Raw genomic sequence first — 16702 nt, 5'->3', positions numbered from 1 at the left:
AAATAAAACTTTGTATCATTCTTATATAAAAATAATATTTATTTAAAAATATAACAAGTTAAATAATAAAAAAGGTATCCTTAAAAAAACTACAAATACTCCACTAATGTGAACAATGGCTTTGCATTTCCCTGGAAAGTAGGGGTAAGTCAGGTTTGTTTGGTGTTTTTAATTTTAGGCTCCATTCCAAGTTCTCATAGATAAGCCGATTTCTTAAACTACTCTTGATAAAGTTCATGCTTGAAAATGATAGTTCGGATAAATATGTAAACCCAAATAAGGAAAGAACAGCAAATTCTTTCTTCAGTTGATCATCATTATCCAGGTGTTAAAAATCAACATATCTTCCCTCGTCAAATCTTTCAAAGCAGACCGTTTGTGCTGTAAACTTAATTCACATTTATTTTTCTCCAATAGCTGTAAATCGGTTTAAAGACGCTAGAATTTGAGCTCCAAAATTCTTTATGTTTTAAATCCAGCAACTGCATTTCAAAGCTGCCAATATCAATATTAAAGGGCTAAAAAATTAATTTCTGTTACCGTGCCATTCAGAGGGTTTTTTTTAACAAAGGCTAGCGTCACTTTGTTGTTTCAAAGTCTTTGAACCGGTTGAACAAATTTCTTCAGGAAATGTCTGCGCACATAGTGCTTCCTGATGAATAATACAATGGTAAGTAAGTATCTCGTGATGAATGTTTTCTTTAAAAATAGCAACAAGCCCATTTCTTGCACCTGTCATACCTCCGTGTCTGCACTAAACATTTAGTGAAAGAGCCGCATGGTTTGCCGACCACTTGACTACACCATAAAGCCAGTATCTATGTACTGATGGTAGGACTCAAGGTTATCTTAGTACGTGGGACTTTTCTTTGGTGTTACGGACTTTGACCAAAAGCCTCACTCGATAATTCAGAACTTGTTTCCAGTTAACAAAAGTTATGTTGATGAATTACTCGTAGTCCAAACAAAAATTGACCAGGATCATCAGGATCGAGTAAACCCATTTTTAACCACACATAACAATTTTTTGGTTAATGGTCTTGTTACTTATGATTTGTAAAACGTTTTGGAAATTTCTATTCTCTTAGTTTGCTGGTGCTTAAGTTCATGTTGGACAAGTCTGCTGTTCTTGCATCTTATAAGTTTGACCAATCAATATCAATTTTGTACTTTTGGCCGTTTCGGTCGGTCGGTGGATTTCTTCGTGTTTAGGTCCAGTTTTGTACATTTCGGCAAACCGACATGGCAAGGCCAGGATGACCGTTAACCTCTGGTTTAATGACTCTGATCAATGGGCTATACCCTCGCCGCTCTTTGCATAACTATTTAAGGTGGCTGGTCTGCGCATTTCGCCGAACTTACGTCTGTTTCATGAAAAAATGCAAAAAACGGTTAAGCAGTCCAAGATGATAGTTAAAGACCGAACTGCTCGTCTTTGAATTGGCAAATACCGCGATGCGTCTTCAAAGCAATAAAAGAGGGGAGTGGACCAGATGACCAGGCTTTGGTTTAATGAATATGACCATCCGGCTATGCCCTCGCCGTTTTTGCATAAACATTTACGGTGTTAGTCTGTGCATTTCGTCGTACTTACGTCCGTTCCATGCAAAAAACGGTCAAGCAGTTCAAGTTGATAGTAAAAGACCGAACTGAAGTCTAACTGTGCTTTCTTCAATGGTGGCAGTGTGGACGCTCGTCTTTGAATTGTCGAATACTGCGATGCGTGTTCAGAGCCATAAAAGAGGGGAGTGGTCCAGATGACCTGAAATAGCTTGCCTCTGGTTTAATGAATCTGATCATTCAGTTATGCCCTCGCCGCTTTTTTCATAACTATTTACGGTGGTTGGTCTGCACATTTCGCCGTACTTACGTCCGTTTTAAACAAAAATGCAAAAAAAGCCTTTACACACCCAAACCAGCCAGGTTAAGCAGTCCAAGATAATAATAACCGACCGAACTGAGGTAATTTTGTAGTTTTTGAATTGGCGAATGCCACGACCAATAAAAGACGGGAGAGGACCAGATGACATGAAATGGCCATGTAGTTCTACCTTTCTGATCATCCTGCTGTGCCTGGCGTCACCATTTCTTTTTGTTTGCCATCCTCAGTGATTAAACAGTGCGTTTGTCCATTTTATATATGGCGAAAGGCTGAAACGCATATGACAGAACAAAACATCGATGATTCGGAACGAAAAGTTTGGAAACGACGAGGCCAGATGATCCTCTTCTTGCAGAACCTTATTTTGAATTCGGTCTTTTATATTGAAATATGGGAAACAAACGCAGGATATATAGATAAACGGGCGAGAAACGGTAAAAAGGATCCCAATTGAATCGAGGGCCACCCCCAATAAAAACGGGGTTGGAAACGAAGCGCCGTCGGAATCCTCGGCCGCCCCTCCACGGCAACAAGTGACTCGGAAGTGGGGTAGGCGCACTCCGCCACGGGCGAAACCGGCCAGTCTTTGTTGAAACCGCGTCTAAGTCATGTGCCATGTCCGCCTCTGCTGAAGCGTGCGGCGGTTCGAGGCGTTTCAGCCGAGGGCTGCATTCCTGCCTCAGAGGGATACCGAGCTCCGAAGAAGGGAATGCCGATGATGAAGGTAACCAGATGACATTCATTACCTCTTATCACATGCCGCTCTTAAAAAATAGATTATTAGTTTCAAACCCAAAGATTTATGGGTTTTAAAATCTTGTATATTTGTCACGGCATCGATCAAAAGATGATTCACTCTAATATCTTTCTGCACGCCGCACTTTTTGCGACTTACCGCTTTATAGTCTCGATTTACGGTAAAACGTTCATGTGTTTAGGTTTCTCCTGGTCAAATTACAACCGGATTATTCCAGCCTAGGTTCCAGTTGGTTAATACTCTTTTGTTGTTAATATTAAAATAGAAATCGTAAAACAGTCACCACTGGCAGAATATCTCGTGTCATTCCCATTTTTCCGGAACGAAAGTGGTAAAAGAAAAATGCCAGGTCATCAAATTTTTATATTTTTATAAGTATTAACATGGATTTTGAGCCAAATTAATTTCTAGACTACTTAAACATAGTGTTTTGCAATAATATACTAAAGTGTGGTGATAATACAATTTGTATTTTGATTTATCTACAATTTGAATCATTATTACAATAAAAACATTTTTTTCTGTGGCTTTAATAAGTCCAAAAAGTAGATTATACGTGAAAATCCTCTGGTAATTATAACTCTTTTTAATTGGACAATTAATTTTCCTGGAATATTGTTTTTCTCCGGACTAACTTAAGTGGTATTTCCATGGGTTTTGAGCTAACCTTTTTTCTTTATTTAATTAAATAGATACTACTGGTCAAATAAAAGTATTTTCTTGGAATATTTTTTTTTTCTAGACTAACATAAGTAGTATTTCCATGGGTTTTGAGCTAACCTTTTTTCGTTCTTTAATTAAACAGATTAAACAGATTGGATAAATAAAAGTATTTTCTTGGAATTTGTTTTCTAGACTAACTTAAGTAATGTTTCCATGGGTTTTGGGTTCACCTTATTTCGTTCTTTAATTAAATAGATTAACTAGATTGGATAATTAAAAGTATTTTCTTGGAATTATTTTCTAGACTAACTTAAGTAATGTTTCCATGGGTTTTAAGCTCACCTTTTTTTCGTTCTTTAATTAAATATATTAAATAGATTGGATAAATAAAAGTATTTTCTTGGAATTTTTTTTCTAGACTAACTTAAGTAATGTTTCCATGGGTTTTGAGTTCACCTTTTTTCGTTCTTTAGTTAAATAGATTAAATAGATTGGATAAATAAAAGTATTTTCTTGGAATATTTGTGTTTTTTTTCTAGACTAACTTAAGTAATGTTTCCATGGGTTTTGAGCTCACCTTTTTTCGTTCTTTAGTTAAATAGATTAAATAGATTGGATAAATAAAAGTATTTTCTTAGAATATTTGTTGTTGTTTTTTTTCTAGGCTAACTGAAGTAGTATTTCCATTGGTTTTGAGATAACCTTTTTTCCTTCTTTAATTAAACAGATACGATTGGACAAATAAAAGTATTTTCTTGGAAAATTTTTTTTTCTAGACTAACTTAAGTAGTATTTCCATGGGTTTTGAGCTAACCTGTTTTCGTTATGTAATTAAATAGATCCAATTGGACAAATAGAAGTATTTTGCTAGAATATTTGCTTTTTTTCTGGACTATCTTTAACGGTATTTCAATGTGTTTTGAGCCAAAATAATTTCTAGACTACTTAAATACAGTGTTTTACAATAATATACTAAAATGGTGATAATATATTTTGAATCTTGATTTATCGACAATAGAAAGTTTAGTAAGACCAAAAAGTAGATTATTAGTGTAAAACCTCGGGTATTTCTATCTCTTTTCAATTAGACAATTAATTTTTCTAGAATATTTGCTTTTCTCTGAATTAAATTTAGCAGTATTTCCATGGGTTTTGAGCTAACATTTTTCGTTAATTATTAAAAAATAAGTACAGCTAAACAAATAGAAGTATTTTTCAGGAACAGTTGCTTTTTTCTGGACTAACTAACAGTTAGTTAACGCCATGGTTTTTGAGTTAATTTAATTTCTAGACTACATAAATATAGGTTTTACAATAATATAAGAATGTGTAGTGATAATATATTTTGTACTTTGATTTATCTACAAAAGAAATCATTATTACAATAAAAACTTGATTGTTAGGAGGGTTTAATAAGTCCAAAAAGTAGATTGTTAGTGTAAATCCTCTGGTATTTACAACTCTTCGAATTAGACAATTAATTTTCTCGGAATATTTGCTTTTCTCTGAACCAACTTTATCTGATATTCCATGAATTTTGAGGTAAATTACTTCCTACACTATTTAAATATAATACTTAACAATAGTATAATAATATGTAGTGATAATACATTTCTACCTTGTTTTATCTAGAATAGAAATCATGAGTGCAATAAAAACTTGTTTTTAGGGGGTTTAATTAGGCCAAAAAGTAGATTATTAGTGAAAATCCTCTGGTATTTATAACTTCAGCAATATTTCCATGGTTTTTGGAGTAACCTATTTTTTTATTAATAGATTAAAAATAGGTTATAATTATACAATTGGAAGTTGTTTGGTGCAATATTTGCTTTTGTGGACTAACCTTATCAATATTTCCACGGATTTTGAGCTAAATTAATTTCTAGACTACTTAAATATAGTGTTTTACAATATTATACTATATGTAATGACAATATATTTTTTCATTATGCAACCGCTTTATGGTCTCGATATCCGGTAAAAAGTGCATGTTTTAGTTTCCCTTGGTTAAATTATAACCGTCTTATTATAGCCGATGTTTCAGTTGGTCAATACTCCTTTGTTGTTATTATTAAAACAACCAGAAATCGTAACACAGTCACCACTGACAAAATATCCCGTGTCAATTGCCGTTTTTCCGGAAGGAAAGTGTTAAAAAAAAACACGCCGAGTCGTCGAATTTTTAGTAGGACGATTGCAAATATTTTGGGCTATTTGCTAAGCTTCATTTTCTCTTTTTAAATGGTACAAATATAAAAATCGACAAACCAATCTTAGAAAAAAAAAACTTAGTTAAAGAAATAATAATGCAACAATAAAAAATTGTATTTAATTATATCGATCATCATGTGAAATAATTGAGGACGATTAAAAATTTAAAATTATTAGGAAAGATCATAATTTAAAGACATCATGCAAGAAAAAGAGTATAAGAATAGGGTTCACTCGATTTCTGTAATTTTCCCTCGTTACTTATAGATCAAATATAGACCTTTATAGTAATGAGCACCGTGTCAACGTCTAAACTTGCTGAATCTTTTTAAATTGTCTAATTCTGATTTTCTACTTTGATAGTTGAGATAGTAATGGTATGATAATTGATTTAGAAACCTCTAAAACCTATTAGATTTTCAAATGTATGTTTTGGCTGGAAGATTGATATTTTTAGGCTAAATTTGATACTCTGGTTCTGAGGTAAATCTAATGTTGTACTTTCATAGCTTCAAATTGTAATATCATTGATCAAACAGTTTGGTTCTTTAAATGCTTTGGTATATAAACAACTCTTTTATTTTTCGATTAGAAATTAAAAAATTTTCGTCTTTAATAGAAGTGATTTGCTGGCATTTTTCCGGACTAACTTCAGCAGTATTTCCGTGGGTTTTGAGCTAAATTAATTTCTAGACTATTTAAATATATCGTTTTACAATAATGTACTAAAGTGTAGTGATAATATATTTTTTACCTTGATTGATCTATAGCAGAAGTCATTATTATAATAAAAGAAATTGTTGGCTTTAATAAGTCCGAAAAGTACATTATTAGTGGTAAATCCTCTGGTATTTATAACTATTTTAAATTAGACAATTAATTTTCCTGGAATATTTGCCTTTCTCTGGACCAACTTTAGAGTATTTCCATGGATTCTGAGCTGAATTAATTTCTAGAATTTTTTTTATAAATGACGTTTTACAATAATATATTAAACTGTAGAAAAAATATATTTTGTACCTTGATTGATCTATAGCAGAAGTCATTATTATAATATAAAGAAATTGTTGGCTTTAATAAGTCCAAAAAGTAGATTATTCTTGTAAATCCTCTGGTTTTTATAACTTTTTTATTAGGCAATTAATTTTCCTGGAATATTTGCTTTTCTTTGGACCAACACTAGAGTATTTCCATAGATTTTGATCTAAATTAATTTATAGACTACTTAAATATAGTGTTTTACAATAATATACTAAAGTGTAGTGAAAATGTGAGTATTTCCGTGGGTTTTGAGCTAACTTTTTTCATTAATTATTAAAATAATAAGTACAATTGGACAAATAGAAGTATTTTCCTGGAACATTTGCTTTTTTTCTGGACTTTTACAGTATTTCCAGGGGGGCTAAATTAATTTCTAGACTCCTTAAACATATGTTTTACAATAGTATACGAAAGTGTAGGGATAATACATTTTGTACCTTGATTAATCTAGTACAGAAATCATTACAATAAAAATGTTTTTCTGAAACGTACATCACACCACGTTCATCACGCTTTCTGAATAATACAATAAAAACTTGATTTTTAGGGGGGTTTAATAAGTCCAAAAAGTATTTATAACTCTTTTCAATTAGACAATAAATTTTCCTGGAATATGTGCTTCTCACTGGATTTTTTGCATTTTTCTGGATAACTTCAGCAGTATTTGTAGGGGTTTTGAGCTAAATTAATTTCTAGACTATTTATATATAACGTTTTACAATAATATACTAAAGTGTAGAAACAATATATTTTGTACCTTGATTGATCTGTAGCAGATGTCATTATTATAATAAAAAAATGTTGGCTTTAATAAGTCAAAAAAGTAGATTATTAGTGTAAATCCTCTGTTGGGATAAAACAGTCAATGGCACGGGCGGGTTTCGAACCCACGATCTTCGGCTTGATACGCCGCTGCTCTACCACTTGAGCTATCGTGACCTCGATCCACTCAGACACTAACTTCCCATCTCAACGTTTTGAATTTTCCCTCCTTTTTGCCATTTTTCAAATGTCGTGTAATCGGATTGGATTCTCAACGACAAATGAAATGGCCACGGAGAGCTTTAGTGAAGTATTCTTCATTTTAAATCATTAAATTCACTAATTTCGTGGTCCGCTTGACAGTGCCATTGACTTTTTTATCTCAACTAAAAAACCTTAATTGTAATATATTAATTGGTCAAGCGGACCACGAAATTAGTGAATAAAAATAATGTTCAAAACGTAGTATAAACTAAAAAAAGCAGTATTAAACTCCTAATATTACGCCATCGGATATATAAAATAAATGTTTGCTCTTCTTTTAGGTTTTCTATTTATAGCAAATTATTATATTTACTTGATTTTATAGGCATTAGTTGGAGAAATGCTGCTAGTGGTTGTTTATTTTTTATTGCCTTATTCCTCTGTTTTTTGCTCCTTTCGGCGATGTGTAATTGTGTTGTTTTTGAATTTTCTCCAAGAGTTGACATCAGTGTAAATATAATCTTGTTTCGCCGAGGGAAGGGCGTTTGTTGTCCCTTCTTGTTTTAAAAACGACCCGGGGTCTATTTAAAGGAGGAAATATGAATGGCTCTCTTCCCCTAACAAATTGAAAATATCATCCTGAAATAGAAAGAGAGAGAAAGAAAGAGAGAGGCCATTGACGTACATTTTGATAGAAACACCGTTTTTCCGTGCGGTGTTCTCAATTTGGGTTTTTCCGCCGACCTTTGGGTAGTCCTGAATTTAAAAACTGGAATTCCTTTCAATAACCCTTAAAAAAAAACTTTTACTTCTAGGTCTAGGACAAACATTTTTCCTATAAAATTAGCCCATTATTTTAAATAATGATTGGCTATATAAGAACAAATCTTGGAATAGTAAATCTAGGGTAAAAAATCTTTTTAAAAAATTTCATAGAATAGACATTGCGTGAAAACACTATTTAGTATTCATTTGAGTTCGTGGTCCGATTGACTGAATAACGTTTTTCAATTATTTAATATTTATATAAGGCATTGGTTGAGATAACAAAAGTCAGCGTCACGAGCGGGATTCGAACCCACGACCCTCGGCTAAATACGCCCTGCTCTATCACTTGAGCTATCGTGAATTCGATCCACTCGGACTCTTAACTCCCATCCCAACCCCACCTTTAGAATTTTCCATTTTAAAATGGCAAAAAGGAGAGAAAATTCGAAAAGTTGGGTTGACATGGGACGTTGGTGTCCGAGTGGATCGAAGTCGCGATAAATTAAAAAAAAAATAAAGAAAAAAAAGAAGCCAAATAGGGCGATGGCTCGGAGGGTCTGGCTGGTGGCAGTGCAGGCAGATCCTCGCCCCACGAGCTGTGGAAAATTCAAAACTGGGACTCCTTCTTTTCCTAGGCCATTTTTGGAACTTGTTTGGGTGGTACTAACTAGAAAAATATTACCCTCGTGCCCAAGCTTTCTTTATTTTTTGATATTGTTTTCTCCCTTCGTTATGCGTTCATTCCAAAGGAATTTATATATCAGTTTATTTATTTATTTTTTTTTTACATAGGATAAGAAAATAATATGACTGATGGTATTAATAAGCTTAAGTAACTTCGATTCCAGTAAAGAAGGTCCAAAACATCTTTTTTTGGAAAAAAGATGAAACATTTTTTTAAAGCATTTTTAAAACCTGTAAATACAAATTTTCACATATATATTTTATTATTGTTAAAATTTGTATTTAAGAGTTTAAAAAAATGATTTTAAATGTTTCATGTTTTTTCCAACAAAAAAGATGTTTTGGACCTATTTTTTCGCTTGGATCTTGACAGGTGTTTCAATGTTATCACAGTTTTCGTGATTTTCGAGAAAAAGAACCTAGGCAAATAAAATGCGAAAAGTTGTAGAAAAAATTATTTTTGGACTTTCACAAAAAATTTTCTGTGCGTTTTTAGGGTGCGAAAAATGGTGTATAACTTTGTTTACTGATTTAAAAATGCTTTAAAAATAATTTCTTCGTCTCAAATTATATAATTCAATCGGTAGCTTTCTAATTATGATCCGAGTCAAATTGGGTCAGTAAACCGCCATGAAAATGTGTTTATGGTATTTCATATTTAAAAAAAAAATTTCTCGGCTCCTAGAATTGACAAGAAAGCTGGAACACCTTGCTAATACCGACTAGGTACTAAAAAAAAGTTTCAATCTGAGAACCCATATCCGTAGCCTCCCTTTGTGAGATTGAACTGACAAATATACAGGGTGTTTTACTACTCGTACGACAAAGTTCATGATGTTTCTATTCCAACAAATACAACAATAAAGTTCGTCTGAACATGGTTCGATTCTCAACCCTTTCGCAGGGATTCAAGAGTTTATATTTTTTTCTATCTAGAGTTTTCGTCATAATCTACTCGTAGCTGTTAAACTATTAATTTTTGGGGAACTAAAAATGGCTGAAAAGAAAGTCCCCTTCTAGATAAGAATTAATTGAATTTAAATAATTATTAATTGGTAAATTTAAAATTTGTAAAAAAAAACAAATTTGCAACCTCGTTAGAAAGTTTACGTTATAGCTTGGCACATTTCATAATAACTATTTTAAAAGTTTAATTAGCTTTCTAGCGGAATACCTTTTTTAAATTATATCGTGCCAAAGAGCAGAAAGTTTATGCTGGGGAAAAAAGTGGTGACTGTGAAAAGAGAAAGGGGGGCTTAATCTGGTAGTTTAACTTCTTACTGGCCAAAACTTATTTCTCAATTTTAACTTAATAAAAAAAAATGAAACGAAACACATAAAAAAAGACACAGTAAACATAGCGAACAACAGAAAAATTGGACAAAATATCTACACTAGATTCACAAAATTCAAAAAAAAGAACAACAATACAGAAGTTGTAAAAACCCAACTTCAACCTAATAAAAAAGCACAAAAAACAGAAAAATTCAACGTAAAAATTAAACAAACCCACAACACAGAGATAATTAACATTGTGGAGAACCAAAGCAGAAAAATTTGACAAAATGGTCAAAAAGAAGAACACATGAAACAACACACCTAAAAAAGAGACAACAAACATGGCGAACAACCAAAACAGAAAAATTGGACAAAATAGTCAAAAAGAAAGACAAATGAAACAACACACATAAGAAAGAGACATTAAACATAGCGAACAACCAAAACAGAAAAATTGGACTAAATATTTACAATAGAAACAGACAAAATAAAATAGAACAACAATACAGAAGTTGTAAAACCCATCTTTAACCTAATAAAAAAACGAAAAAAAAGAAATTTCAACATAAAAATTTACAAAACATAAAAAAAGAGACAATTAACATTATGGACAACCAATACAGAAAAATTACGTTAAATCTTTCTTTTTTTGTGTTTTTATTTTAATTTATTTTTATTGGGTTAAACTTTTTGTCTGTGTGTGGTGGTTAGTGACCGTTAGTTTCGATCGAAACGTTGGCACGATAAAGAAAATGTTTTTCTGAAACCTACATCACACCAGACCGCATCTCACGATTTTCGAATAATCATTTTTGTCTGTGTTTAGTGTACATATTTTGACCATTTTTTCTGCCTTTACTTTTGAATTCTGCAGTTTTTGAAATTTAGTGTTTGTTTTTTTACCGAAAATTAAATTGGAAATTATAGAAGGGGGTTATAAAGGGTTCTTAAAGGAAATATAACCCTCTTTTCAATTATATTTATTTATTTCTCCAGAAATGAAAAGTTTGAGATTAAACCTTCGTTAATTTTTTTCTCATCTTTGTTTTATGGATTTATTTTACTTTTTATGAGACTGCTAAATCGTTGTTGCTGTAATTTTGTTTAGTTTAAAATTTACCGACATGCCTCACGTATATTTATGCTTTTACCCATCGCCGGTTTTTACAAAAGAGACACCGCCGATGAAGATATCGCGAGATCTCGGCCGTCTAGGGATAAAATGCGATGCGCAACCCCCTGCTCTCGCGCTCCGCAGACTTTCCTCCGGCCCCCATATTTTATCAGAATTGTCCTCGTAATTTAGAAAAGCCTCTCCGACATTTATTATTCAGAAATAAAGCATTTTCTTCCCCTTAGGATAATAAAAAAATTCTCCTTTAAGTGAAAAAGAAAAGAGTTAAACTTCCGTTACGTCGGGACGCGTGTTATTGCGATTTCCTTTCTTATCTTATCACCCTTTTCAAGGGAGCACGAGCTGCAACGATCCAGAAGAAATCCAGCGAACGGGGATATTTAAATTATTCTAATTAGCCCGTATTGTTCGAGAATCTCTTAGAAACACGTCTAGAATGCATAACGAGAAAAAACAGCCACAAATCACTAATTTCTTTTCAATTTACGGTCATTGCTTATGCAAAAAATACTGGAATGAAGAAAGAACTTTAATTACAAAAAGAAAATACAATATAATAATAATTTAAAAAATGCTCAAAAATACGTCTAGAATGCATAACGAGAAAAAACAGCCACATATCACTAATTTCTTTTGAATTTACTCAAAATCCCCCTCATAGGCCATTTATTATGCAAAAAATACTCGAATGAAGAGAGAACTTTAATTACAAAAAGAAAATACAACGTAATAATAATTTAAAAAATTCTCAAAAATACGTCTAGAATGCATAACGAGAAAAAACAGCCACATATCACTAATTTCTTTTGAATTTACTCAAAATCCCCCTCATAGGCCATTTATTATTCAAACAATACTCGAATGAAGAGAGAACTTTAATTACAAAAAGAAAATACAACATTATAATAATTTAAAAAATTCTCAAAAATACGTCTAGAATGCATAACGAGAAAAAACAGCCACATATCACTAATTTCTTTTGAATTTACTCAAAATCCCCCTCATAGGCCATTTATTATTCAAACAATACTCGAATGAAGAGAGAACTTTAATTACAAAAAGAAAATACAACATTATAATAATTTAAAAAATTCTCAAAAATACGTCTAGAATGCATAACGAGAAAAAACAGCCACATATCACTAATTTCTTTTGAATTTACTCAAAATCTCCCTCATAGGCCATTTATTATGCAAAAAATACTCGAATGAAGAAAGAACTTAAATTACAAAAAGAAAATACAACATAATAATATTTTAAAAAATTCCTCGTGACATCATTGATTGTAAAACCGTCTGCTGAAAGTGGTGACCGGGGAATTAACTTCAAACCAAGATATATACACACAAAAATCTGAACTAAAATAAATAAAACATACAAAAATAAGTAAGATAAAATGAAATCTTAGTGACTGCAATATCGGAAGAAAAAACTTAAATTACAAAAAGAAAGTACAACATAATAATAATTTAAAAAATTCCTCAAAAACACGTCCAGAATGCATAACGAGAAAAAACAGACACAAATCACTAATTTATTTTCAATTTAGTCAAAAAAAACCCTCATAGGTCATTTATTATGCAAAAAATACTTGAATGAAGAAAAAACCTTAATTTCAAAAAGAAAATACAACATAATATTAATTTAGAAAATTCCTCAAAAACACGTCTAAAATGCATAACGAGAAAAAACAGACACAAATCACTAATTTCTTTTCAATTTACTCTACTACTACTAAGAAAATACAACATAATAATATTTTAAAAAATTCCTCGATACAGCATTGATTGTAAAACCGTCTGCTTAAAGTGGTGACCGGGGAATTAACTTCAAAACAAGATATATACACAAAAAAATCAAAACTAAGATAAATAAAACAAACAAAAATAAGTACGATAAAATGAAATCTTGGTGACTGCAATATCTAGAAGAAAACCAAGCTCTCAAAGGGCTCCCCAATATAAAACTAAAATTAAAATAAATTAATAATTGAGTTATTCCACAAGCTCTGCGGTACCCAAGCGCACTCGTAGTAAAACAAATCAAGTCCAACAGTTTGGAAAGTGAAGTCTGTGGATGAGAAAGGTTCTTGAAAGTCTGTTAGTACCCAAAAGAATTAACGGGAATTCATCTAGGATGGAACACTCTGCCAGAAAATAAAAAAAGTTCCTCCCTTGCTGAGGAGATGCACAGTGAACAATCAACACAGTGACCAAACATCTTACCGCAAAAAAAGCACACATTCAAAAAAAGAACCTTAATGAGTCCTGATGGTAAATACCCCGGGCATGAGGTACCGAAGGGCTGTATGTATCGGCAACTGAACCAGGATTCTGGTTGGACTCCTGACAGGGCACTGCAGCCTCAGAAGACACATGCACCGGATAAGAGTACAGACAGAAGAAACCCTAAGCAGACTGCCAGAAAGAAAAAGAGACAGCAGAAGACTGTGAGGGTCGATGTAGGTGCAGGTTCTTGCAACTAGATAGAAAGGACCACAAACAAGGGCAAAGGAGGCTATGGAGGTCGATTAACAACCTGAAGCTGATCAGTGAGCTATGAAAAACAGGAGAGCACAATAGATCTACATAGGTCGGGTGCAGGAGGCCCTGTGGCCGCCTCTTCTATCCCTCTCCCGTCCGGTTCTACATGTTCCTTGAGTTAAGTTCTTGCAGACAAGAAAGGAACAAAGACATTACGGAATTAGAAGCTCCCATTAAAGTTTTAACCAAGTAATGTCGGCTAAAGTATAATATGTTCTTTTCTTTTTGGGAGCAGTACGATTTGTACTTAATTAAATTATTGTTTCCATTTTAATTTCTTCTTGTATTTTTTTAAATAACTTCTCATGTTAAAGTTTGAAAACTTTGGTTGGTGGTTTTATTTATCTTTTTGAGCGAAGTGTTTCGGAATGTTCCTGAAATCAACTTTCTTCCAAATTCGATCGAAATACACTTAAAACTGGAACGTGCTTGCTTCACCGTGCATCTGGTGGAGGGAGGGTCCTCGAAGAAATGAATCGTGAATTATGCAAGAAAATAGAGGTCGTGCATTTTCCGGTCGGAATTCCTGACTGCGGTGGTGTCTTTTTCGCCATCCCCGAATAGCAAAATTTAGTCTTTTTGTTTATGTTTGAGACAATTTAGAAATAAAATCTGACGTTATCATGAAAGGCGAGATATCCGTTGAAAAAAGTCCATCTGCGTAATTAATTGAGATACCGGAAAAAACAAGCCGCTCCAGAAATTATAATTCAACGACCTACTGAAACATTCCACAGCAACATTTCACTGCTAGAAATTGAGGTTTTGTCTCCGTTTTACGATTTTGCAGGAGCCTCTCGCGGAATTAAACCCCCCGTTGTTAATCCTACCGAGGGATACATGGGTCGGACGAGCCTGGCTCACTAATTAGAAACAGTATTTGCTCACCTTTCCAGACCTAATTGCATCGTCATTTTTTCCCGTTCTTGAGGTCGTCTCAATTTTACCTTCAAACATGAAAACAATTTGAAATATATATATTCTAAAGATAATATATATATTATACCTTGAGGTATCGACAGGAGATGGGGTTAAAAGAGATGAGGTAGTGCCCCTCTAATTTTATAACTCTCTGGCTAACTTCAGGTTGTTAACCAGCCTACATATCCTCGCCAACGCCTACATAGTGTAAGATCTTGCTTGTAGCATTTCCTCTTCGAGTTGCAAGAATACCTACAAAGAACTCACGAAAATATAAAACGTGTTCTGCGGCCTCCTCTTCTTCCTGGTAGTGTTTTTTTTATGTACACCTATGCTATGTGCCTTCCTAGGCTGCAGTGCCCTGACAGGAACCCAACCCAAATCCTGGGTTTTGTTGCGGTTATCCTCCAGTAATTTCTTTGTAAGTCATGCGGATCTCTTCGCCTGGGGTATTGTTCCACCCGGTTTTGGACTAGTTAAGGATCCTTTTGTGTGGCAGGGTGTTAAGGTTCAGGCCTAGAGAATTGATATTGGCTCCTTTTATAGCCAACATATCCTCTCATTGCGTCTGTCCCGCTGCCCAGGGACCCATACCAGGGTCGAGTGTTAGTGACTTCTGCCAGGGGTTCCATACAATTCCATACGCTTTTTGCCGTTGGCTGTCTTAAAAAAAGGCTTCTTTGAATGTATTCTTAGTCTTTTTGACTATGGCAGTATTCAATTGCTACGAATGGAAGCCTATTTACCTAAGTTTTTAAATCAGTTCGGTCCGGATTTATCCCGGGGTCTCCAGTTTTTTGAACCGTCAGTTTACCAGTAGGAATTCGCCTTCGGAGGTTTGGCCCACTTTTTTTGCCCTTCTACTTGCTCAAATCAACTGTGTGAAAAATTGTATTGTCATTTTTTATGTATATCTATTTTTTATGTAGATTGCAATAAAAATATAGTGTAAGATATCAATGTTTTATCAATAACCCAAAAATTTATAAAAACCGAATGTATTTTAAGCAAACTATTTTTTTTCTCATGAAACTAAGATGAAATTTCATTTTACCAGCTCTAATAACCCCTAAATATAATTCTTTGTGTGAATTTAAATTTATCGAAATAATCAACAAAATAGTAAAATTTGCGGTGTTTGGTGACAGTTACTTGATGATTATTTGGAGGTCGTGAGATGGAGTTGACCTGGAGTAGCCCTGAAGATGATTGATTTCAATGAAGATCGAAACGTTGGCACGATAAAGAAAATATTTTTCTAAACCTACGTCACACTAGACCGCATCTCATGATCTCGAAATAATTTTTTTTTTTTTTTTTTTTTTNTATATAAAAAAAATTTCGTCAGAAATTATCCTTTTTTCATTTTTAATTTTTTTTTATAGTCCGATTTTAATGTTCGATGCATTTATACAATGCACTTTACAATTTCTTTAGAACGAATTAAAAATATAGCAAAAGCTATAAAAAAAAATTTCAATAACCCAAAAATTTAGAAAAATCAAATATTTTTCAAGTCATCTAGGTCATAATTTTTTCCATGAAACTAAGATTAAATATCATTTTACTACCACTAGACAGCCCTAAATATAATTTTTTGTTTGTATTTAAATGTATTGAAATAAAAAATATATAAAAAAATTTTCGTCAGGAATTAGCCTTTTATTCGTTTTTAATTTTTTTTTATAGTCCGATTTTAATGTTCGATGCATTTATACAATGCACTTTACAATTTCTTTAGAACGAATTACCAACCAAGAAAATCGGTCCTCTAGCTTTTGAAAAAATGGTGTTAGAGCTTGTACTAGGAATGCCAGTCGAAGGTTGTCGAAATTATCAGTCAAAAAATTAAT

At 32.9% G+C, this 16702-nt stretch overlaps 1 protein-coding gene across 14 annotated transcripts in view; it reads left to right on the top strand.

The window, feature by feature from the left end:
• The window catches only part of LOC106672093 (probable Ras GTPase-activating protein), a 588817-nt gene that overhangs the window by 380710 nt on the left and 191405 nt on the right, over positions 1-16702 (top strand). The window contains exon 1 of one of the 14 annotated variants that reach the window (XM_014403236.2): positions 2458-2606. The exons of the other annotated variants lie outside the window; for them this stretch is intronic. Within the exon in view, the coding sequence (XP_014258722.1) occupies positions 2498-2606 (109 nt within the window). The 5' untranslated portion in view covers positions 2458-2497. Of the gene's footprint in view, positions 1-2457; positions 2607-16702 lie in introns of those variants that run through there. 14 annotated transcript variants of the gene reach the window in all.

Source organism: Cimex lectularius, unplaced genomic scaffold, assembly GCF_000648675.2.
Source record: "Cimex lectularius strain Harlan isolate CLEC.00 unplaced genomic scaffold, Clec_2.1 scaffold93, whole genome shotgun sequence".
NCBI lineage: Eukaryota > Metazoa > Arthropoda > Insecta > Hemiptera > Cimicidae > Cimex > Cimex lectularius.
This window is presented reverse-complemented; position numbering and strand designations above follow the sequence as displayed.